General features: G+C 46.5%; 1 protein-coding gene across 3 annotated transcripts in view; it reads right to left on the bottom strand.

The window, feature by feature from the left end:
- CDC42BPA (CDC42 binding protein kinase alpha) overlaps positions 1-24,380 on the bottom strand; it is an 80,921-nt gene that overhangs the window by 8,062 nt on the left and 48,479 nt on the right. For 2 of the 3 annotated variants that reach the window (XM_053459328.1, XM_053459330.1), the window contains exons 12-31: positions 22,157-22,290; positions 21,362-21,604; positions 21,096-21,206; positions 19,202-19,449; positions 17,241-17,346; positions 15,562-15,686; positions 11,334-11,439; positions 10,837-10,985; positions 9,727-9,818; positions 9,277-9,353; positions 7,198-7,236; positions 6,479-6,598; positions 6,098-6,178; positions 5,397-5,502; positions 4,749-4,885; positions 4,255-4,394; positions 3,820-3,901; positions 3,021-3,237; positions 1,842-1,904; positions 1,040-1,633 (exon numbers count right to left, since the gene is read on the bottom strand). In XM_053459328.1, coding sequence (XP_053315303.1) covers positions 1,040-1,633; positions 1,842-1,904; positions 3,021-3,237; positions 3,820-3,901; positions 4,255-4,394; positions 4,749-4,885; positions 5,397-5,502; positions 6,098-6,178; positions 6,479-6,598; positions 7,198-7,236; positions 9,277-9,353; positions 9,727-9,818; positions 10,837-10,985; positions 11,334-11,439; positions 15,562-15,686; positions 17,241-17,346; positions 19,202-19,449; positions 21,096-21,206; positions 21,362-21,604; positions 22,157-22,290 — 2,970 coding nt within the window. The remainder of the gene's footprint in view (positions 1-1,039; positions 1,634-1,841; positions 1,905-3,020; positions 3,238-3,819; positions 3,902-4,254; positions 4,395-4,748; positions 4,886-5,396; positions 5,503-6,097; positions 6,179-6,478; positions 6,599-7,197; positions 7,237-9,276; positions 9,354-9,726; positions 9,819-10,836; positions 10,986-11,333; positions 11,440-15,561; positions 15,687-17,240; positions 17,347-19,201; positions 19,450-21,095; positions 21,207-21,361; positions 21,605-22,156; positions 22,291-24,380) is intronic. The other variant, XM_053459329.1, reaches the window with a different exon arrangement.

Here is a 24,380-nt window from a genome sequence, read left to right as displayed (position 1 = left end):
TAGCCCCCAAAACACAACCCCCATAACTATCAGCCAGCACCAAGGGACCGACATCCCGAGCCCCCCCTTAACGATCCTAATCATATATTGTGAATTATATTATATAATAATGACCAATAACATCCAAAAAAAACCATTGAATTATTCCTGCACACATTGGCCCCCAGCGCTGTATACAGTAATATAACCCCCCAGCGCTGTATACTGTAATATAACCCCCAGCGCTGTATACAGTAATATAACCCCCAGGGCTGTATACAGTAATATAACCCCCCAGCGCTGTATACAGTAATATAACCCCCAGCGCTGTATACAGTAATATAACCCCCAGCGCTGTATACAGTAATATAACCCCCCAGGGCTGTATACAGTAATATAACCCCCCAGCGCTGTATACAGTAATATAACCCCCAGCGCTGTATACAGTAATATAACCCCAGCGCTGTATACAGTAATATAAACCCCAGCGCTGTATACAGTAATATAAACCCCAGCGCTGTATACAGTAATATAACCCCCAGCGCTGTATACAGTAATATAACCCCCCAGGGCTGTATACAGTAATATAACCCCCCAGGGCTGTATACAGTAATATAACCCCTCCACACCTGGAGGACCCCATTGTTGTCAGTCATGTGATATTTTGGGTGACTTTCCTGGCTCAAACACCACACCGAGCTGATGCTTTATGGCAATGCTAATGAGGTCCTTCCTTCCATTGACTTTCATTAATCACTATTTATTATCCAACCCTGACAAGTTCCTCCAGCAGTAAGGGCTGACCTGGCCCTGTATAGGGCATAATTTAATGTGTAAGGGGACGTTAAAGAAATGTCACAGCTTAAACTATACATCATACAGGGCCAACCAAACTCTTCCTGCGCCCAAAGCTCACTGGGGACGGCCCTTTCTATTGCACAGAGAAGTCAAGGAGAAGAAACGCAACTCTGTGTCAGGCGGAGTGAATAAGACCGAGCCATTCTATTATTTCCCGCAGGCACGCAGCGATATATTCTGTACACGTTACGCCGGCACTTACAGCACGATGAAGGAACCGCCGGCCACATCAGCTCCTGCTGCCGCGACCTCCGGCCCTGGCAGTCGACATAAACCCCAACGCTGCTAAAACACAGCAGGTATTCCTTGTTCGAGATCTCAACGGCGCAGATGGCGTCCGTGGGTTGCTGCGCGATGAAGGACAACGTGTGGTCGTCCGGATGGAGCAGACTACAAGGACTCCCGTCGGCGTGCAAAGGATACCTCATAAACCCAGACTGATAACCCACGCAGAGGCGCTCGTTGAAAATGGCCATCCACTGGACGTTCCCCGGAACCTGGATCTCTTTGATCTTTTTGTGGCGGCTCTTGCTTTGGTTCAGTTCGTAACAGAGAACCTGCCTCTTCATGGACACGCAAAGGCACGTGAGGGCGCCGTGCCGCACGTGGCCGGACACCATGCCCTGGCAGCCCTTCGTCTCGGCCAGCTTGAAGAACTCGGTCTCCCTGCCGTCTAAAGAGGCCACGGGGTAGAGCCGGACGTGGCGATTCCTCCCCGAAATCACGGCGATCAGCTGCTCGTTCGGGATGAGGTCTACCTGGTGAACCTTCTTGTTATCCCCGACGCGAATAATTTCTGAGAACGAGAGATCATTGACAGCGGCTTCATACACAGATACCTTCATATAGGATCTATATAATACATGTACGGGGGAGGGGGGAGGCTACGGCCCACTCGGAGGGACATATTTTATAAGAATACGTATGTTATTTAATTTAAATGCTACTGAGAAGAAACAGACTTTGGGAGAACGGACGAGAAAACAACCAACGAGAGTCCTTACCATCCTTGGTAACGTGAACTACAAACAGTCCCTCTTCGTTGCCCAGGGCGATGCGTTCGTGATCTGCAACAGAGATGAAAGGAATTAGCAATTAAAATGGATTTGTAAACATTTGTAGATCTTGATAAACTTAAAATGCAGAAACACAAAATTCGTACCCCACCGTTCAAAAGTTTGGGGTCGATTACACATTTCCTTGTTTTTGAAAGAAAAGCCGATTTTGTTCATTAAAACAACATGAAATGAATCAGAAGTCCAGCGCAGGCGGGGTTAATGTAAATGACTATTGTAGCTGGAAATGGCAGATTTTTAAAGGAATCTCTTCATAGGCGTACAGAGACCCTTTATCACTCCCATCACTCCTGTGTTCCCATGGCCCTTTATCACTCCCATCACTCCTGTGTTCCAGTGGCCCTTTATCACTCCCATCACTCCTGTGTTCCAATGGCCCTTTATCACTCCCATCACTCCTGTGTTCCAGTGGCCCTTTATCACTCCCATCACTCCTGTGTTCCAATGGCCCTTTATCACTCCCATCACTCCTGTGATCCAATGGCCCTTTATTACTCCCATCACTCCTGTGTTCCAATGGCCCTTTATCACTCCCATCACTCCTGTGTTCTAATGGCCCTTTATCACTCCTATCACTCTGTGTTCCAACGGCCCTTTATCACTCCCATCACTCCTGTGTTCCAGTGGCCCTTTATCACTCCCATCACTCCTGTGTTCCAATGGCCCTTTATCACTCCCATCACTCCTGTGTTCCAATGGCCCTTTATCACTCCCATCACTCCTGTGTTCCAATGGCCCTTTATCACTCCCATCACTCCTGTGTTCCAATGGCCCTTTATCACTCCCATCACTCCTGTGTTCCAATGGCCCTTTATCACTCCCATCACTCCTGTGTTCCAATGGCACGTATGTAATTACGTTACACCCAGAAATCTCCTTGTTTTCCATAAAAACCGCTGAGTGACCCCAAACTTGTGAACGGTAGTGTGTAAAGCCAATCGTCCTAATGCCTCAATGTCTCTATAATAAGACAGACTTGGGTAACAAACTCAGTGAGTAACCCAGTATGTCCCTTAAACCCACAAAAATCTTCCTATACAGATGCAAAGCATTCATCATGCAGCCCGGAGAAAAGGGGGTATCGGCCGGGGTATCCGGGACCCTTACCGAGGATGGCAGCGGACTGGGTGTTTTTAATGAGCGGCAGGGTGCTGTCGTACGCCTCCTTCGGGATGTACACAGAGCGATCTTTCAGCTTGTTCTTCTTCAGGATCCGGTGGAGCTCGTTCAGCACGGCGACCCACTTGCTCTTTTCGCTTTCGCTGTCTGCCAGGAGCAGGATGGAGCACTTGCTGCTGGACGCGGAGAGCTGAGAAGCCGTGACCTGCGAGAGAGCGAAAACGTGCGGGTCATTAAGAGTTAATTCTGCAAGCGATTCTTGGGGCATCTTCCTGAACACATCGTCTTCGGGAAGACCCCTTAAAGACCTGCGAAGCCTTTCGGTGGACAATTGGGTTTGTTTTTTGGTTTTTTTTTTGCCTTATTTTGGTTCAAAATCAGGAAGGATCGGTAGACGGGGAGAACTCGGTGGATTTAGGCCTTTTTTCAGCCTAAGTTACTATGAAGACGCCTCTGCTTATAGTGAACAGTCATTTTTAAGAGAAATCTATTATTTGGTTATTAGTATCGTAAATTAGGTTTTATTTGACTATAATTTACACAGAGCCAAAAAATAAGAGTTCCATGAAGTATTGGTAATTAAAGACACCCCACGGCCCAGAAATCTGACAGATGTGACGTATTAACGGAGACAAATGGGATGTTCGTCCGAAATCAGAGTTAAACGCAATGCAGCAGAGGCGAATGAATAAGCATCATTCTGAAACGTGCGCATTAAACGTGTTCCTGTAGCATTTTGCTGAACGCGTTACTGAAGAGAACGCCCCCCGGAACGGACGCGACTTACTCTAAAAATGCACGGAATATCCTTGCGGCTCGCGTGGATGACATCAGACGCCAGTACGGAACTCACGGCAAATTCTTCATCCCTGTAAAAGAGACGTATGAGGTTTTACTGCCAGCGGGGCGCGACGCCATACGTGTTCCTGAAAATCCTTTACCACGTATGCGTGTGATAAAAGAAGGTGCCTTGCGGTTATAGATGATAGAAGAGTTTGGGGTCTATTCACTAAAGGGGCAGTTGTGTTTGAGGTTCTTCACTATACATTATGAAGGGCCCAGTGAGCTTCTGGTGCAAGGAGAGCTCGGCTGGCCCTGTATAATGTATAGTTAAATCAATGAGACTCACCCATTGATTTATACATTATACATTATGAGTGTTCGAGGCCAGAACTTACTATTATCACATGAAGGACTCGCCCGTCTTCTGTTCTGAGCTTACCTCATGTCGATGACCTGACTCACGACACACGTGGGCTGCGGCGCTTTCCCCTCCGTGACGTCGTAAAGGAAGAGCTTGAAGTCACAGACCACGGCCAGGGACCTCTGCCAACCCTTCTTAACCCCCGCCGGCTTGGGCACCTGATGGCGGAGAGACAGCCTCGTCAGATATGAATTGTAGGAAGACAGAAGAGCCGTCCGGGGCCGATAACACCGGGCAGGGGCTGCTTTACAGCAACGGAGAACAGAATAATGTCCTCTACCGAACAACCCCTTTAACTGCCAATCCAAACGTCAACAAACCCCATCATCCCTTTCATTTTGATCATTCAGATGGGGGTCGTTTGCAGTCCGTCGACCGCCGATCTAGACGGCGATTTACCAAGTAACAGTATTATAAGCGGCCCGTTTCTGTCCGGGAACGGCCTTAATTAAATCACGCTGGGAACACGCCGCCGCTACCGCATGACTTATATCGCCACGCAAAGCACTTACCCGGACGTGGCCTTCGTAAGCCGTCCCGATGCCTTTCTGTGGGTCAATGCCTAGCGGCCCCTTAGTCTGCTCTGGTGGGATGGGGCAAACAGCAGGCGCCTTGTCCGCGCAGGTTACGTGGCAAGAAAATCCACACACTGAAAGCAAGAGAAAGTGGAGACAGTTACTTGGATCCTCAGATGGATTAATCGTCAATACTGATATTTTTTGGGTTTTTTATTTATTTTTTAACCATTATACCAGCTGTCGATATAATTTTTCTGAACTGGTAACTGCTATTTAATCAGAGCCGAGGCATACAGAAGAAGTAAAAGATATATATATATCACACAGGCAGCTGATTATGCTGTGATCAAAAAACCAAGATGGTTGCACCCAGCAACCTCATTGCATCGATCTGCTTCCTCGAACAACCACCTGGCAGAGGTGGTAGAGGGTAATACAGTGAGGGGATTTAAACATGCGCAGGATAGACATACGGCTCCTGAATCTAAGACGAGACCAACGACTGATTACGGTTTGAGTCTTTACAGCAGCAGAAACGGGCAGACTAGACGGGGGCCGAATGGGGCCGATGTTTCTATGTAAATGGACGGTCAGCCCCTTTGGTTCTGTTACATGGAGATTCGTTATAAATCCGGAACTCACCTTCGCAGGTGCAGCCCTGCCGGATCAACCCGACCATGAGCGACGTGCACTGGCTGCATTTTGTAGGCACGCTGAAGGACTTCACAACAAACTGGTGAGCTTTGGGCTGAAAATACAAATACACAGAGTCCGTGTGCTGCCTTCCCTGACTTCAACCACATTCATCTAATCCATCACAACGTCAGCCATATTTTCATCACTTTAACATATATTCACCAATTAATAATTAAGCATTTTATCCCCGAATCATTATTTTGGGTCCCACTGGCAAAATTCTTACTACAAAAAAACCTCTACCCATAGGCTTCATAATACAGAGGTATTAAAATAATAAATATATATATATATATAGCTATATATATATACTGTCTAATATCTATATATCTATCTATATACACTGTCTAATATATATCTAATATAGCTATATATATCTATATACTGTCTAATATTTATCTATATATATATATATTCATGATTTAGGACACTGTTCTGTGCAGGTATTTTAAAAAAATAATTAACATTTCCATGATAGATTTCCTTTAACCCTCTGAGTGCCGGACGGCTGAGTAAAGGAATGCTGATGCTTCAGAACGCTGAAGAACCCAACACATTGCAGAATAAAAAAAATAAAAATAACGAGCAACGCAGAATAACGGGAGGGAGGAATGAATGGCAACGGCGGCGGGGCGTCTGCGCGTCACCTTAGGTACCGAGGACCCTGAGCTCAGGTACGATGCTCTCATTGTCGGCGTCTGCGCGGAGCGTGGCGGGTGATCGGCGACCTGCAGAGTAGAGATAAACGACACATGGAGAGGTCTATTTCATATTAATATTTAATACATTTAAACTAGAAGCTCCCGGGGCCTCTGTGATCCTGACTGCTTCGAAAAAGAGGCCACAAATCGTAAAGAGATCCTATTGGTTGCGCTGTGACTATGACATCATAGCGCCGACTTCCTGATATAGGCAGATATAGGAAATCCATAGAGGTATAGAGAACAATGAAAGAAGTTGAGTTTTGTATCTAGAGGTGGGAGAGGTCGCATCGAATGTCCGTAGCGTAAGAACGTCTTGGTTTTTACCTCGGCGGGTTCTACGTCACTCATGGTGGACGGGGATCTGGAGCGGGAGATCACCTGCGATTTCCCATCTTCGTCCCGAGACGGGGTGTTGGATAAAGTGAAGTTGTCCACGGAATCCATCTGTAATCGCAAGGGCAGAGATTGTCGTTAAGCAGACAGGGGCCAACGGCAGCTTCTTATTGAAGGATGTGTGCAACGTAAGGAAAAAAAAAATGACATCCTCGCGCACGCAAATCGCAAATTATAACAGCAAAATGGCAAAAAATAACAATGGCAGTGATACTAAAAATGAAAGAGTTAAAAATAATAGAACCTTCCAATGAATTAACTGTTTGGTGTCATTTGCGGAAATCTGATCAGACGTCAGTCCGTTACGATCAGGTGTTTTAATATTATTAATAGCAATGGGGAAGGAATAAATCTCTCACTGTCCTCCTTTAACACAGGTGTGTAAGTAGGAACTGGGAACAGGTGAATTTGGTTAGGAATCTGAAAGCCGAGTCCATTATCGTCAATTAACACCTAAACTGCGTGTTTACTAAACGGTGATCTGCAGCTCGGGCAACAAGTAAGTTAAAGGGAAAAAAAAAAAAAATTCAGCCACACGGCATGCAAGAGCCACGGACGGGAGAAGAAGCCTGAAAATGATCCACGTAGAACAAAGACATTTATACCACAGGCAGAAAAGGGGAAGCACACAAAGTAAGGCAGCCTCTTACACGTCTGCCTTTGGCGGCGGGATGGCACGATGGAGAACGCTTCAACAAAGAGAGGAGGAGAACACGTTAACGACTGAAGAATGCCTTCGCTTTACAAACAAGCAAACGAAACCGCCGCTGCGGAGGCAGGGTTACCGTCCCCGGCGTTATTCCTTCCCGGGACGCATATACGTTTTATTGGCACGAGTAAAGTGCTGCCCGTTGCAGCGTGTGAGATGGATAACGTCACAAAGGGAATTAGTTCCTTCGTGCATACTGCAGGGGGCAGCGCTTTACACGGCGGGGCAGCAACGCTATACGTGCCCTGGAGAAAAATGGCCGACAAGCAGCCCTGGGGTATAACGTGGCTACTTCCTCACAATGTAGGGTGGCCGTGCTGGTGACGACCAGTTCAATGAAGAAGGCAGCGTAGATATGTCTGGTCACAATGTACCTTTATGTACGGGTCTGCCAGTAACCCCTGTCATCCTCAGCCAGCCCACCAGGAAGTGCCACATGGTGACCACTTATATTCTCTAACCTGCGCTATCTGCCCCTTTTAATAGCCCCGTTCGGCGATGCATTTAAACGCACAATGCGGATTACGGATAAAAAAAAAAAAAAAGATATGTTAGTGCAAAGCTTAAAAAGTGGTCTTATCGCCGTAGAAACCAAGGGAACAGCAGGACCATTGCCGTGGTTGCTACAGCGATAATTTTATATTATAAAATATATATATTATTGTACATACCCCACTCAGCCCCCCGATAAGACCGGCACTAATACTAAGTATATAATAATGAATTCATATTAAATAAGAATAAGTGCCCTTACCCAAATTACCACCTCTGCTGTGCCCGCGCGTGGCGGATGCTCCTGCCTCACGCAGGGGTACAGAACGCAGAACATACCCCTAAGAGAGGCAATAAATTCTGCATATAAGGCTTCGGTCTCTTATATAGAGAGTCTATTCCTCCCCGGAGCTTCTTGCTGACGAGGCTCTTATAGGACGACCCAACTCCTAATCACTTTCCTCGCCTCTCTAATTTTGGTTTTACGCAGAAAATGTAATTAGAATTTATGACGTTCGCTTTTACGTAAGTAACCCTTTAATGTGCTGGACTGAGGGGGTCACTGATTAACCCTTTTTTCGTTAGACTTGTTTATAGGGGACAGCGAAGATATTTAACGGATTTTATTTAAAATGACGACAGCATTAACACGTACAGACATGGTGGGGAGGAAGAGGGCCCTGATCTTCTGAGCTTACAATCTACAGCACTATGTGCTGCAATATATATATATATATACCGGTATATATATATATGGACTAATATACATTTAAATATAATATTAAATAAATACATTTTTAGGTGCTATAAGTACAGTGTCTTATAACGCGTATAGATCCCGTCCTCAGATATTACAGGCTGGGGTTATTTACCTATGGGAAGGGAGAGACCTAGGGGACCTTGGACGTCTCCTGCGGATAACTTTAAAAAGAGAGCGAAATAAAGGGATAGAGAGGCACGAAGTGACGCAATGTGACGTCTCTGTTATGGAATGGAGGGACTTTTAATTACTACGCCATAAAGCAAGACACGATTGACACGGCAGGCGTCCGACCAGGAAAGGGAGGCACATGTTTAGCACATAGTAAGACGTGGACAGGTAAGCAATTAGCTGGACATACATTGCCAAAAAGAAACGCCTGGGGTAAACTAAAGGGGCAGTTGGCCAGACGTTTCAACTCCCTGAATCCACTATGCATTATAAACGGCCATTCCTGGCAAATCTCTCAGCAATAAGGGCTGAGCGGGCCCTGCATCATGTATAGCTCAATCAGGGGTCGGTCCCTCATAATGATGGTGAAATCGCTGAGCTTAAACCGCAGTTTTAATGCAAATTACCTCAAAAGTGAATAAACCCCATAAGGGTGCAAACAGTTTAAATTAGCCCCAGTGTATCATGCTCCGGAGTCTTCTGCCCCCCGGGGGGTAATAAGACCCCCAGCTCCATGATGGGAGCCGAAGAAAACGAGAACAAGACAAAGACGCTTCTGGTTGTTTCCAGATCCCGCATGAAAAGTCAAACACTTACTTCAAAGTGATCCAGAACAGAGGTAGGCGCATTCAGAAAGGCCAGGAATGAATTCTGAGACTCCTGGTGTTTGACGCCTGAGGGAACGGGAAGAAACACGAGTCACATGTCAGTAAAATCTACGGAGGGTAATACATACAGACAAATGAAAGAACTCCTCCGCGCATGCAGTTTTAAGCCTGTTGTTTCTTGCCATGCCCGCCGTTTGTCACGCGCTCTCGTCTGCAGGTCTATGTTGTTACCATTCCTGCGATAGAACGCCGGCTGCAGGTTCTATGTCGCATGTCAGATCTCTACACCAATGCAGCCAGTCAACGTGTTAAGGCCATTTACAGACTCCTGCCCTATAGAGCACACGTATCGTTAACGTGGGGTCCTCGCTATACATTATACAGGGTCAGCCCCCAGGGGTCAGTGGGGATGTTTAACTCTCTGATGGACGCTCCGTACCTTTCTCTGATCTAAACTCATCCGTCTCCCACTTCAGCTTCTCGACTTCGGCCGCCAGCTCCTCGTTCCTCTTGTCAGATTCCTGGAGTTTGCTTTTAAATGAGATTTATGTTATTATATTGATGGCAGACGATGCAATACAATGATCTCATACACCTTATATATCTATACATCTATATCCCTCCTAGCCGTAGCCCCATTAACTCTTTGATTGATGTGGTTCAGACCGGGTCAATATTCATATTTTTGATATTGTTAAATTTAGAGGATAATATTACATATATACAGCTTACACTTTAAGTAGCGATATACTGTATACACGTATATATATATAGATCCCTGTATGTTAGCATGGATTGGCTTTATTTATTTATTTTAATATATCCTGCCCAGCTGACCTCAGGACAGATCGCCCGGCAGCCTGATTATCAGTGTAAGTGGGACAGCAGCGTTAAGTTCGCATGGCCTTTCCTCAGACAGTTAAATTGTGAAAACGTGGACTGGGAATGCATTTTTTTTTTTTTACACATAAAGATGAAACATATTTTCCCGTCCGTGAAGCAGCCGCTCGCCAGCCTTTTATTGCTTCAATTCCACCTTAATAAACATATTCCAGGCGTGGGCTGGTGTTAAGTGACAATGAAGCAGCCACGAGAGGGAGACGTTATACTGTGTCAGACATTACGGGATCTGTAATACTATAATACAGACGACCTGCGTGTATACAGAGCCGCAGGTTAATATATCTCATTCAGCTGAATTCACATCTTTTATAATTCAATTCCAAATTTTTGGAGGTTATTTACAGCCAGACTGTGGGCAAAAGAAGCCTGTCCTATTGTTATCGTACTGCAACTCCTATAAGAGCTGGCTGAGCCTTGTGGGAGTTGGCAGCTATAGCTGGTTGGCTGCAAAGCTCATAGACAGCGCTGCAGGGGGTGATTTTTAGGTCACGGTCTGAGAATTATCTCACCCGTGTCTGTAATCTGAGGTTGTTCATGGTCGGTTGCTACAATGTAACCTTCTGCACTGATAGTGAAAGCTCTGAATTTAATGCATCCCTGAAATATACATTTTCTGATACGACACGCCCGGCCCCTCCGGACGTACCACTCGGTGGCGATGAGGGCCGCCTTGGCTTTGTTGAGCTCCTCTTGTATGGCTTGTTTGGCTCTGATCTCGGCATCCAGGGCCGACTGAAGCTCCAGCCGCGCAGACATGTCCAGCTTGGCAAAACGTCGCATCTTCCACGGCATGTCCTGCACGGCAGAGTCAGAGAATTACACGGGTTCTGGCTTCTCATACGTGAACTGAACACGCCGGACAGACCGAAGCCTGCGTCAGCCTCATTACTTACTACTTAATGTGTATTATGTGGCATACAAGTGCAGCGAACAATCCTACATAGTTACATAAGGTTAAAAAAGACCTAAGTCCATCAAGTTCAACCCTTCTACCCAACCTTCCTACTCTTCATCCAAAAGAAGGCAAAAACCCTCCAATCCTCTTCCTTTCGGCCATATTTATGACCGGTTAGTCTCCTTCCTTGTAGATTACCCAGTTATTCATATAAATCCATAATAAAAATGTCCCGGGAGGGGTCTTACCGTGGCCCTGCCGCCCAGGCTGGAGTTTCTCAGGGTCTCTAGTTCTTCGGTCATCTTGGAAGCCAAAGCTTGCAGGTAGCCGCGCGCATCCTTCTCATCGCTCACCCTAGCGCGGGAAAGGGAAACACGAACAGAATAAATATCGGTAACAGCGGACAAGCTTTACGCGCGGCTTTGATGACCTTCCTCCTGGTTTTGCCTTCTTCTGGCCGTACTCTTCATCTACACATTTCTGATGAACATTTGAACTTTGAGACTCCCGTGAGGTCCACTCACTGACCTTGAAGTCCATCTCAAGTTTAGGCATTAGAGGTCAGTTTCCATCTCATCCTACCCTCCATTCTGCCCCCCAAACACTTGACTCCTTGGTCGACACTAAACTTGTTACACTTTATACTCAAAACCAGAAGGATGCGGTTACAGTGGAAACATTCTGAACGGCGGGTGAGACGAAGGAGGTATTAAGGCACGGAGGTGACCATAGCCAAGTAAATTTAGGTTTTCCTACGACTCTGAGCCACGGGGCTTCAGAAAGGACATTTTAACAGAGGGTCAGGAACATAACCGGGGTATTACAGACTGGCGAGTATGACAGAGGGTAATTAGAACGATTAAAACACAGTTTGCCATATTATGGCGGGCAAAACAAATCCGTGAGAGTTCCCCATTAATAGCTACTTGTACTCCTTGGACATTCCAGTTGTAAGATCTGTTTAGAATTAAACTGCCACTAAATGGTTAATCAGAGGCCCTTCATAAAGCAAAAAGTGCTTTTCTGTTTACATCGAGCGATGACATCATTGTCAGACAATTTAGAGCACAGATCATCTCATGACATCCTCCTTATCCCTCTGTATAAGGTCCGCAATCAGCGCATGCCACTCTCTTAACCCCCGAGATCCCGCCGGGGGGCCTACGTGGCTCTCGCCTGCCGAGTCTAGTTGGGCTGAGTGGTAGCGCGAGGGTTAAGGGCCGTAAGCTGACTCGAGTGTTCTGCGTTGCAGATCTTGGCTGGCATCCAGGAGACCAGGGCTCTTTAATTCCTGGATGTCCAAGCCGAGGATCACGGGACCGAGGGAACTTTCCATAACTTTGACCATATATGGGCAATGATCCCTGGCGCTGGGGTAATATTGCCATAAAAAGACAACGCTGAGGGTTTTGATGGCTGTTGACGGGGATTTTGCCGCTCGGCTGGTGTGATGCGAACTAAACTAAACACTCGGGGAGTCCATGCAGGGGTCTCGCTAAGATCCAACCAAAAAATAATAATCAGACGGAGACGGATATCCGCCGCCATGCTTTTAAATTGAAAAGTACGTCTACTCTGCCCATTCTTGCTGTAAAGACCCAAACCTTAATCAGTTGTTGGTCTCGTCTTAGATTCAGGATCCATTTGCCCATCCCATGCATGTTTATATTCCCTCACTGTATTACCCTCTACCACTTCTGCTGGGAGCCTCTTCTACTTATCTACCACCCTCTCAGTTAAGTTAAAAAAAAATCCATCTAAGCCTCTGATCCTCTAGCTTCTGCTTTTTCTTATTTTTACAACTTTGAAAAAAAATCTTCTTTCTTAAATCCCTTTAAGTATTTAAATGTCTTTCTCCGTCAAAGCATCAACCCCAAGGACATCCGGGTTATAAAGATCTGCTCTGTAGGTGAAATATGGAAGCCGCCATATTCTTTCCTCAACTTGGCCTGATCAAGATCATAGAAGAAGGATCCGGTATAGACGCATTTTATCAAGAACAGGAAACTCTGGCAAGATTACCATGCTGCATTTTCAGGAACATAAAACCAGAAACGGGCGTTCAAAAGTTTGGGGTCACTCAGCTGTTTTTATGGAAAACAAGGACATTTCTGGGTGTAACATAATTACAAAAGGGTTTCTAACCAACAATTAGCCTTTTAAACTTAAACTTGGGTCAGCGAACTCAACGTGCCATTGGAACACAGGAGTGATGGGAGTGATAAAGGGCCACTGGAACACAGGAGTGATGGGAGTGATAAAGGGCCATTGGAACACAGGAATGATGGGAGTGATAAAGGGCCATTGGAACACAGGAGTGATGGGAGTGATAAAGGGCCATTGGAACACAGGAGTGATGGGAGTGATAAAGGGCCATTGGAACACAGGAGTGATGGGAGTGATAAAGGGCCATTGGAACACAGGAATGATGGGAGTGATAAAGGGCCATTGGAACACAGGAGTGATGGGAGTGATAAAGGGTCATTGGAACACAGGAGTGATGGGAGTGATAAAGGGCCATTGCAACACAGGAGTGATAAAGGGCCATTGGAACACAGGAGTGATGGGAGTGATAAAGGGCCATTGGAACACAGGAGTGATGGGAGTGATAAAGGGCTGTTGTAACACAGGAGTGATGGGAGTGATAAAGGGCCGTTGGAACACAGGAGTGATGGCAATGATAAAGGGCCATTGGAACACAGGAGTGATGGGAGTGATAAAGGGCCATTGGAACACAGGAGTGATGGGAGTGATAAAGGGCCTCTGTACGCCTATGAAGAGATTCATTTACGACATTAACCCCGTCTGCGCTGGATTTTGGATCCATTTCATGTTATTTTAATGGACAAAATCTGCTTAGCCCCCCCCCCCACAAAAAAACCCCAAACAAAGACATTTCTACATGACCCAAACTTTAACCTTCTGGCCATCTAAGTTAAGCTCCAGATGACTGATCTTCTATTAATGTCCTTTAAAGCGGGTGGGAGCTCTATAATTCCCACAGTATTTTTATACCGCGATCTGAGATAGAATTACTCTGCACCGTTACTATTATTAACCATGAAACTGCCTGCAAACAGCAATTTAACCTGTCAAAGAGCATGGGGGAGGCAGCATTTAATCAAACGAAATCCCGCTGTCCTCTAAATGTATCTAATGCTCTGATATGGAGCTGCATTTAACGATATTCAACGTATAACGTCACCGCTAGAAATGTTCTGGTTTCCCAAATGGTCGTATAGATATATATATATATATATATATATATATATATATACAGAGAGAGAGCCAATAGGCATTTACCAATGCATACAATAACAAGTCACATTATCTATGAAGCCCAGGAACATGTATCCTTATAACTTCACGATCCAGCTGGAACCCACGCTCCAGACAGGAATGAATATTTAAGAAGGCAGTTATGTCAGTAGATCTCATTTTTATTTAGTAATTTATTTTATGCTCAGCCATATTTTTATATTTTTTTTTCTTTTCTCACTTTTTTGGGCCCCGGTGACCCAGTTTGATTCTTTTACGCTCTATAGACTTCGATCGACTACAAAATAAAATAAAGAAACAGTAACTGGGGCCAAAGAGACGCTTGAGAATTTGGCAGTTTGCCATCTTGTGCACGGATTCCTATTTGCTACATTTTGGCTTTTTTGACAAAACAAATGTAAAAAGTTATTCTTTTTAAGCAGAAAAATAAAAATTAAGTACTCACAGAGGGTCAGGGTTACTCACAGAGTACTTTAAAATGCGCTCTTCTATGGTAGGGCGTCTGGGACATTGGACCGTCCCTTTACGTCGTTTGCCATGATTTCTAGTTTCCCCAAATACTTTGATATAATTTCAGAACCTGTTCGCACTTTTTTTTCTTCTTAATACGATTTATCTCTACTACGTCAGCTGCCTCCATAACCAAACCAGAGCCTGAGATGCCCTTCATCAGGATGGGACTTGGCGGCATTTTTGACAACAGCAGAAGTCAATAAGTGTCTACTCATAGAGCATGGGATGGAGAGCATGGGATGGAGAGCACGGGATGGAGAGCACGGGATGGAGAGCATGGGATGGAGAGCATGGGATGGAGAGCATGGGATGGAGAGCATGAGATGGTGAGAAGGGGATGGTGAGAAGGGGATGGTGAGAAGGGGATGGTGAGAAGGGGATTGTGAGAAGGGGATGGTGAGAAGGGGATGGAGAGCATGGGATGGAGAGCATGGGATGGAGAGCATGGGATGGAGAGCATGAGATGGTGAGAAGGGGATGGTGAGAAGGGGATGGTGAGAAGGGGATGGTGAGAAGGGGATGGTGAGCAGGGGATGGTGAGAAGAGGATGGTGAGCATGGGATGGTGAGTATGGGATAGTGAGCCTGTGATGGTGAGAAGGGGAGATGCATAGAACCTGAGACTCATGGCATTGACTAGTCAGCCTCGGCCTGTATCAGAGTTAAGGGTCCCAGGGATACTGACCACTGGATGATCTCGGTGATCTGAGCCTCCCAGTGAGCCACGGACTCCTTCTTGTCGGACAGATCCCTCATCTCTTCCTCCAGCTGCCGGTTGTTGACGCTCAGTTTTTCAAACATAGCGGTGAGCTGAAAGGAACCGGAGTGCCCCGCGTGAAACCACAATTCACAGACAGACTTTAATAACTTGGTTGGAAATCAGAAGGTTACGTGATTGGCCCGGAATGACCAGATTCCAGCATTCCAGACACAATAAAATCTACGTTTCAATGCACTCTAAACGCGGATCAGAATCTCTAGAATGTTCCGGGATAGAAGGATGTGACTGCTGACAATGTGCATGCTCTTCTAATGAGGACACTGTCAGAATGAGCGGGATTGGCTGGAGGACACTGTCTGGTACAAGATTGGCTGGAGGATACTGTCTGGTACAGGATTGGCTGGAGGATACTGTCTGGTACAGGATTGGCTGTGATGGATACTGTCTGGTACAGGATTGGCTGTGAAGGATACTGTCTGGTACAGGATTGGCTGTGATGGATACTGTCTGGTACATGATTGGCTGTGAGGGATACTGTCTGGTACATGATTGGCTGTGATGGGTACTGTCTGGTACAGGATTGGCTGGGAAGGATACTGTCTGGTCCAGGATTGGCTGTGATGGATACTGTCTGGTACAGGATTGGCTGTGATGGATACTGTCTGGTACAGGATTGGCTGTGAGGGATACTGTCTGGTACATGATTGGCTGTGATGGGTACTGTCTGGTACAGGATTGGCTGGGAAGGATACTGTCTGGTCCAGGATTGGCTGTGATGGATACTGTCTGGTACAGGATTGGCTGTGATGGATACTGTCTGGTACAGGATTGGCTGTGATGGATACTGTCTGGTACAGGATTGGCTGTGATGGATACTGTCTGGTACAGGACACAGTCAGAATGCGTAGTTCAGAATACACGACCATGCGCATGATGTGGACACAGATCTGGGTACTCAGAATATTTCGATATTGGTAGCGATGCTTTCAGCATACGGACGATAACGCCGTGTGATTTCCCACGTACTGAACGCCGAGCACCACCTACAGCTATTGGCCCCGCGTCGCGATCTCTTTCCTGCGGATAATTTGTTGTTTTGGTGCAGCTTCATAATTGCACCGTGTAACTAATTAACGGCATGATGCAGCAGTGAAAGCATGCAATTTCACGGTGATTACGGGGCATGTATGTACCAGCTGTGCTAAACACGCTAATTAAAGGGAAGCCTAAGCCGTTAGTGGTGTCAGCGGAGTTCCAGAAGGAAGAGAGACCGGATGACTTTCCATACCGGACACGGGTCTTTGCGAGTTACTAAAATACTAATATTAATATTATTTATTAGTAAAATATTAATATGTGCGCCTGCTAACGATGAGATGGTCACGTCTGGGAAGATCATGTGATTCCACCTGGAATATCTATGGAAGCGAGGCTCTCGGGTTCCGCACCCGTGTAACGGCGACTGAAGGGATGCGTCGGGGACCCAGTGACGCTGGTGGACGGCAGGCGTCACTCGTCAGGGGATGCCAAAATGAAGAAAGCACCGGAACCCCCGAGCCAATCGCTTTGGAACTCCATAAACTGACAGTCCTACATCTCCCAAAAAATCATTTCTAAAGGAAAATCTTTGAGGAGGCCCCTACCTTGTCCAGCTCGTTGGAGAGCTTCTTGTTTTCTCCTGTTAGTAAGAGCCGCTCGCGCTCAAACTTCTGCTTAAATTCAGCTTCGAACTCTTCCCGCTCGCTTTGGCTGAAAAAAGAAACAGTAGGTTGTTGAGGTCAAAAGGAAAAACAGACACTATTGATGCTTATTAACCCTTTAAAGGATATCATCTTCATTGGTTGATAAGCCAATGGGATGCACAAGGCAGTTTCCAACTAACCCTGGACAGTCGTGTTAAAGGGATCATAGATGTGATTAAAAGGTCGTCCCAGTGGCCAGGGTCGGGCGGGGGGTGACTAGGTGGTCCTGGCACTTTATGGCCAGTGGCCACCAATGAGGTACATGCATGAGGCCGCACATCCCTCCGGGTCCCCCTAAACAACCCGATCACATGTGAAGCGATGTGCCTCCAGCTCCTGTGGGGTTAAAGCTCTCCTGCGCATGCACTGCCAGCTTGTAACACCAGACCCCCCCCCTCGGCTAAACCTCACTGCAGCTTCAGCCTTTAAGAGCAGCAATCAGGCCGCCTTGGGTTCTGTTTAGACGTAAATCTGTCTGGTTAACATAAAACAGTAATTTAGAGATTTGTCCCGCTGAGCACTTTGCCCTTTTTAGGCTTTTCTTTTTTAAGCGTCGGGAGAAAGACAGCGTAATTTGGGATTTACATACCCAGCTGGTTAACGGCCGCACTCCCGACGCGATTTACCCTAATGTGTGTGTGTGTGTGTGTGTATATATATACATAGATCTATAACGATATATACAGACTGGTATATAATGCAAAGCTTTGGAGTGCGTGCGCGGTTGATCGCAGATAGAAGTGAAGAGAGTACACGTGGGTTATACAGGAAAGGTATATCCGTGTCTGGAATGTTACATATGTTCTACATACAATAATTAAAATCCAGCAGAGAGGCTTCACACGCAAACATTCGCATATATCTACGATTAACTCAAATCCAAGATGGAAGCATGATTAATAAAAAAACACGGCAGTGCTAGCAATAGATGGCATGGAAGACATACGGAGTAAAGTGAGTAGTAGATACATAGAATAAACTTCCAGGGGAATTAAAGAAGTTTGGAATGCGTGGAAAGCTATGGTAATAATTAATAACAGGATATGTGTATTATTATTCCCTGATGTATACAGTACAGCGCTGTATATATTAACCCCCAGCACTGTATACAGTAATATAACCCCCAGCGCTGTATACAGTAATATAACCCCCCAGCGCTGTATACAGTAATATAACCCCCCAGCGCTGTATACAGTAATATAACCCCCAGCACTGTATACAGTAATATAACCCCCAGCGCTGTATACAGTAATATAACCCCCCCCAGAGCTGTATACAGTAATATAACCCCCCAGAGCTGTATACAGTAATATAACCCCCGCGCTGTATACAGTAATATAACCCCCAGCGCTGTATACAGTAATATAACCCCCAGCGCTGTATACAGTAATATAACCCCCCCAGAGCTGTATACAGTAATATAACCCCCAGCGCTGTATACAGTAATATAACCCCCGCGCTGTATACAGTAATATAACCCCCAGCGCTGTATACAGTAATATAACCCCCAGCGCTGTATACAGTAATATAACCCCCAGCGCTGTATACAGTAATGTAGGTTATCGCTGACAACAACCTGGTATTATCTTGTTTTGTTCCAATAAACTCCATTTATCTGCAGACCGAGCCATTCTATAATTCCCGTCGGTAAGATAAGGAGTCGGGGTGTTTGGGGCTCAGATAACAGAGCGAGAAAATATGGTGGGAGTTAAAGCATTATTTAAAGGTAATCACCTGGGAATGGAAGCGTAACATTAATCGATTCTGATCCTAAGCCCTCCAGAACGAGATATCTATGCCCTTCGCTGACTTTGTGTGGGGTTCTGAGGAGGCTTTGTGAGGTTATCGGACCCGGTACTTGCCTCTCCCTGCGGGTTTTCTCCAGCTTGTCCTTCAGGATCATGATCTCTTTCTTGAGGGTGAGCTGCTGGCTCTCCGCGTCCCGCAGCTCCTTCTTCAGGTTCTTGATCTCGCTTGCGTGCAGAGCCTCCCTCTTGGAGAGTTCCTCCTCGTAGAAGACGCTCTTCTTCTCCAGGTCGCTCCTGAGTTTGCCGATCTCCTGCTGCTGTTCCGAGCTGCTGGCGCCAGGAAAGTGGCCGACATGTTTTTGCTAGAAGGATAAGAAAGTAAGCGAAAGCATTTTATTTACGGCCCTCTGGACACTCTGGGAACTCTCAGGTTTGCCCCCGAGTTTTTGCCCCAACTGCAGGCTGAAGGGGCAGATTCTCCGGGTCACACAGTCTGGAACCAACTCCCATTCCCATTTTACCCCGCTGTGGCCACATAAAGGGCTCCCTATTGGTCCATTATGTCGGGGGTTGATATCCCTGCTTGAAAGCAGGCGACGCAATTAAGAGTATCTTTAAATAATGACAAGTCAAGGTTTCCACGAGGGCCGGAATTAGAGCCACTTGGGTAACACATTTGGAGAGTCAATACATAGCATCTTCACAATGGGCTATTAAAGGGCTAATATTCCAAAAGCCTTGAGAAAGTTCCCAGGTATGTCTTTCACTATCTCTATCTCTATAGCTGCCAACAAGCCCAACGTCACAAAGACTGCCTAGAGGAATCATCACACGGATCCTGAGAACAGGTTAAGATGGCTGCTCCCATGATACACAATATATATATATATACATACACACGGTTATTTAATGACATCGCGCAGGTGTATACATTATACCGATTGATTTGTTTTAGGCATAGTCAATAAACCGACAGCAAACTAAGATGGCGAGAAGGCAAGAAAGCGCAGACCCTTCTGTGGATAAGGACTGCGGCTTTCTAGCCGCATAATCCCCCCATAGCGGTATAAACAGTGCTTAATGCTTTGTTTACCCCCTGATCAGTCCTCCATATCTGCTCCCCGAGTGACGACGTGCCGGAGGGGTTGTTTAACTTCATGACGTTCTCCAGGCCGGGGGGGGGGGGGGGGCTGGGTTAAATGAAAGCATTGATTCACTGCCGGCCGTCGGAGGGTGTTTGCTGAGGACATCTGCCAACCCGGCGACTGCTTACGTGCTCCCAATTAACCCGTGTAGAGATGAGCAAGCAAGGGTCAGCCTTTAAACGGACAGTTTAATGTCCATGACACCCCCATTACTGAAGAATGCATATTAAATACTCTGCGAGGACTTCTAACCCTCTGTGAGTGCTTTAGTAGTCATTATTTGAAGCAATAAAATAAAAGACCTGACCTAGAAGTTGCAGCCCTGTTGCTGCAGCTGCCCTAGTTTGACATTTCTTGCCGCTGATTGGCTGCTTGAGGCATTGATTTTAATGGGAGGGCTTGCAACGCATGCGCAGAGGTGACACGAAGCCCATGGGGACTTCAAAGAGCTCCCGTGTGTTTTTGCAAAAGGAATACCATGGGAATTTAAATGGACCCCACAGATCACCCCGAGACGGGAATTTTTTAAGTATTTCCATGGCATGGCATGTATCGGTGCCTACTTCTGAGTCACAGGAATCATTTCTGAGAAGGATCTGGGCGTTTAACAGAACTACGAATTATGCTTCTAATGCTGCGTTTTGTTAGAGTAGCGGTTAATTAAACAGAGTAAGTGGAACGGCACCTTTAAAGCGTCAGTAACGGTTTCTCGCCCCGTGAGAGTTAAGGCCATGGAGTCCATCACTCACAAGCCGCTCTCATTAACTGAAAGTCCGCGACCCTCTACCCTATCTATAAATCCGGCCTCACTTCTCACGCCCAACAAGGCTTCCTGATCCGCGGCCGGGATAAGGTTCACTCACTTTGAGCGCCTCCAGCTCGCCCTCCAGCTGCTTGGCGTACTGCTCACTCCTCTCCCGCAGCTTCCGGTCCTTGGAGGCTTCAGCTGCTGCTGCCTCGGACTGAGCTTCAAGCTGCGAGGAGAAAGACATTCGTTGTGATACAGGCTGGTGCGCCAACGAAACAGCGGCCATCCGAACCCAGCCGGCACCACGATGGACACGTAACCAGCCCGCTGCCAGACAGCGACGCCATCTTACTATCTCTTGTTACATTGTTACTCACGGACCTCTTTTTTGGCTCTTTCCGCCCGCCGCAGCTCTTGCCGTAAGCTCTCTACTTTCTGCGCCACCCCATCCATCTCCTCTTCCTTGTCACGCAGCTGGCGGACGAACTTCTGCTTGTGGGTGCGCAGCTCCGCCAGCCGCTCGTTGAGCTCCGCCATCTCCTGCGCGGCCTGCTTCCGCTGGCTCTGGGCTTCTTTCAGCTCCTTGGCCTGGGACTTCAACCTTTCACTGGACTCCAATAACTCCTAAACACAGAGGCGTCAAGAGGGCATTGTCTTTTGTTAGATATGTTGCACAAACCGCACATGTGACGTCTTGTCACAATAAATGCATATATATATATATATATATATATATATATATATATATATAAGCCCATTTTGCATGGATTACAGCGCATTTTGCGGCATGTAAATAGGTGCCGGCGTTCTTTAGTTATGGGCGTTAGAAAAGGAGACTTCTGTCTCGTGTAACTCCTCCCCCCGGCTGCCTCTACTGAAAGCAGGAGGTGTGCGCCGGTACACTTCCTGCACATGCTCAGTAGACATTCCGTTCTGAAACCAATAAGGGTTGCAGCAACTAATCGCACGCATGACGTCTGAACAACGATGTATTCTTAGCCCACATGGGATTGGCTGCTGCTTCGTTGATAATGAGCATGCGCAGGTCGTGTTCCATACTAACGATTCTTGGGGGCTATAAACAATCGTTTAGTGGTTACCCATTCCCGTATGACATTGATCTGCTGTCATTAAAGCACAGCCCCTATAACTCCAGCGCAGAATGGCCGTCTTCACCTTGTTGAGGTCCTCCTTCTCCTGTTTCAGCATTTTCACTTGTTTCTCAAACGCCTTGATTTGCCGGGAAAATTCCTCCGCGTCCTGCCGCGTCACATCGGTCTTCTCGAGCTGTCGGTTCAACTGGCCGGGCCCTGGAGGAGGAACGGTAAAGGAGTTTAACGGACGCCTCAATATAACGGCTTTAGCTTTAGCTTTAGTTACCCGTCATTAAAAAGAATGTCTTATTAGCAACGGGATACATTTATTATTCTAGATACACTGTACTCAACGAAACTTCACTGGGAACAGCAACAGTAAAAGAATTTAACACTTTCATTCATTAGAAACAAATAAAGAAGCTGAATGTGAAGAATTATATATATATATATCCGTTATAATTATATATATTACGGAATTTGATGGCGCTATATAAAACAATAAATAATAATAATATATAAATAGATATATTTATAGGAAATGAATAATCCACTGGTTTCATCATCGTGTTATTGAGTTCCAGTGGCGCCGTCCAGCAGGATAATAAAACTAAAACAAATGCTATTTTTTTTCCCTGAAAAGGTAATTTTTTTAAAAAAAATAAAGCTGCCGATCGCTGTCCAGCCCCAGAATAATTTTGCTGTGATTCCATGGGAAAAAATGATCGCTCCGGGGTTGAAGAGGTTAAGATCGCGTTTCTTTATCCCTAATACCCAACTATTGCGTGAAGCCATCTGCTCGGTTAATGCGCCCGTGGCGGGTCGTGGCAGATCGTGGCAGCAGGGACGTTAACGATCCGTGTTTCGTTGTGTATTGTGCGTGATATTGCTTGTTTAGCCCTGGTGGGCAGAAAATACAAGAAAAGACCCCAAACTATTACCCCAATTATACGATGGATGTGCGACCCCCTGACATCGCTTTAGATTGAAAGAACAATGAGCAATAATCGAAGGAGCCGATCTGTAACGAGAGAACAGATCTGGAGCTCAGAAAATCTTTGCTGTTAAAATACTTTTTGGGTAAGATCTGTGAAATTCCATAAATATTAAATATTTGCTCCTTGTGGAACAGCTTCTTCTAGGTTTAGTCACAGAGGTTAATATTTGGGATTTCTCTGGGTGAGGAGAAGGAGATCCGGAGATGTCAACACCAGCCGTCTCTGAAGAGAGCGATAAGATGGGGCTACTGGTAACGTGTGACTTGTGCCCTAGGAGCGCCGGCGGATGCCTAGAGTATTGCGTACAGTTCTGGAGCGCCCAGCTCTGCAAGGACATAGACATTCAGGAGAGCGTTCCGGAAAAAAATGATCAAGAAAGACCGAGGGATCTCAGTATGTCCGGTCTTGGGGAGAGAAGAGAGTGGATGAGAGAGACCATGCCAGAAGAAATGTTTGGACAAGAGGTCATCATCTAAAACTTGGTCAGAGGTTTAGATGGAATGTAAGGAAGTTTTACTTTACTGAGAGGGTGGTTGATAAGTGGAACAGCCTCCCAGTAGAAGTGGTAGAGGGTAATACAGCGAGGGGCTTTAAACATGCATGGGATAGACATACGGCTCCTGAATCTAAGACGAGACCAACGACTTATTAAGGTTCGAGTCTTTACAGCAGGAGGAACGGGCAGATTAGACGGGGGCTCCTGTACTTTGCATTGTACTTGGTCCGGGTCCCGTGGGTTTAATTGTTTCCAGATCAGAGGGGCTTTAAACAAGTAAAAGCGCGACTGCTGAGCCGCCACGGACCCTGCTTTCTAAATAAAATAAGCGGGCAGAAAATAATACAGAAAGCGAGAGATTTGGCAGAGGCGGCAGACAGGAGTGCGCCTGGAACGCCGCCGCCGCTATCTGATCGCCCGACGTAGCCGACACTCCGAGGAAGCGCTCAATACTCTCTCCTTACTGCATCTGCACTGCCGCAGCGAAACGGGTGGAAAGAGCGGGATTTACGGAGCGCGGGAGATTTCCTGACCGGCGAACGCGGGGAGCGTGTTTTGGGGCGAGCGCCTCCAAGGTCACCGACAAAGAGGGGAGAGTTTAATCGCAGTAAACCGACTGCATGCGCGAGCCACTTCTCTGCTGTTATCGTTCACATACTTGGCACGCTCTGGGATTCCTCCGAGCCGAGTATTGGAAACACATGCCTGGAGCGCTGACAGGCAGCAGAATTCCGGCTCCCTGCGCCGGGGCTTCTCCGCAAACCGTAATTGGCTTCCATAAAAAAAAAAAACGGGCAGGTGGACAAGCGTTC

This window comes from Spea bombifrons, chromosome 3 (genome assembly GCF_027358695.1).
Source record: "Spea bombifrons isolate aSpeBom1 chromosome 3, aSpeBom1.2.pri, whole genome shotgun sequence".
Classification (NCBI taxonomy): domain Eukaryota; kingdom Metazoa; phylum Chordata; class Amphibia; order Anura; family Pelobatidae; genus Spea; species Spea bombifrons.
This window is presented reverse-complemented; position numbering and strand designations above follow the sequence as displayed.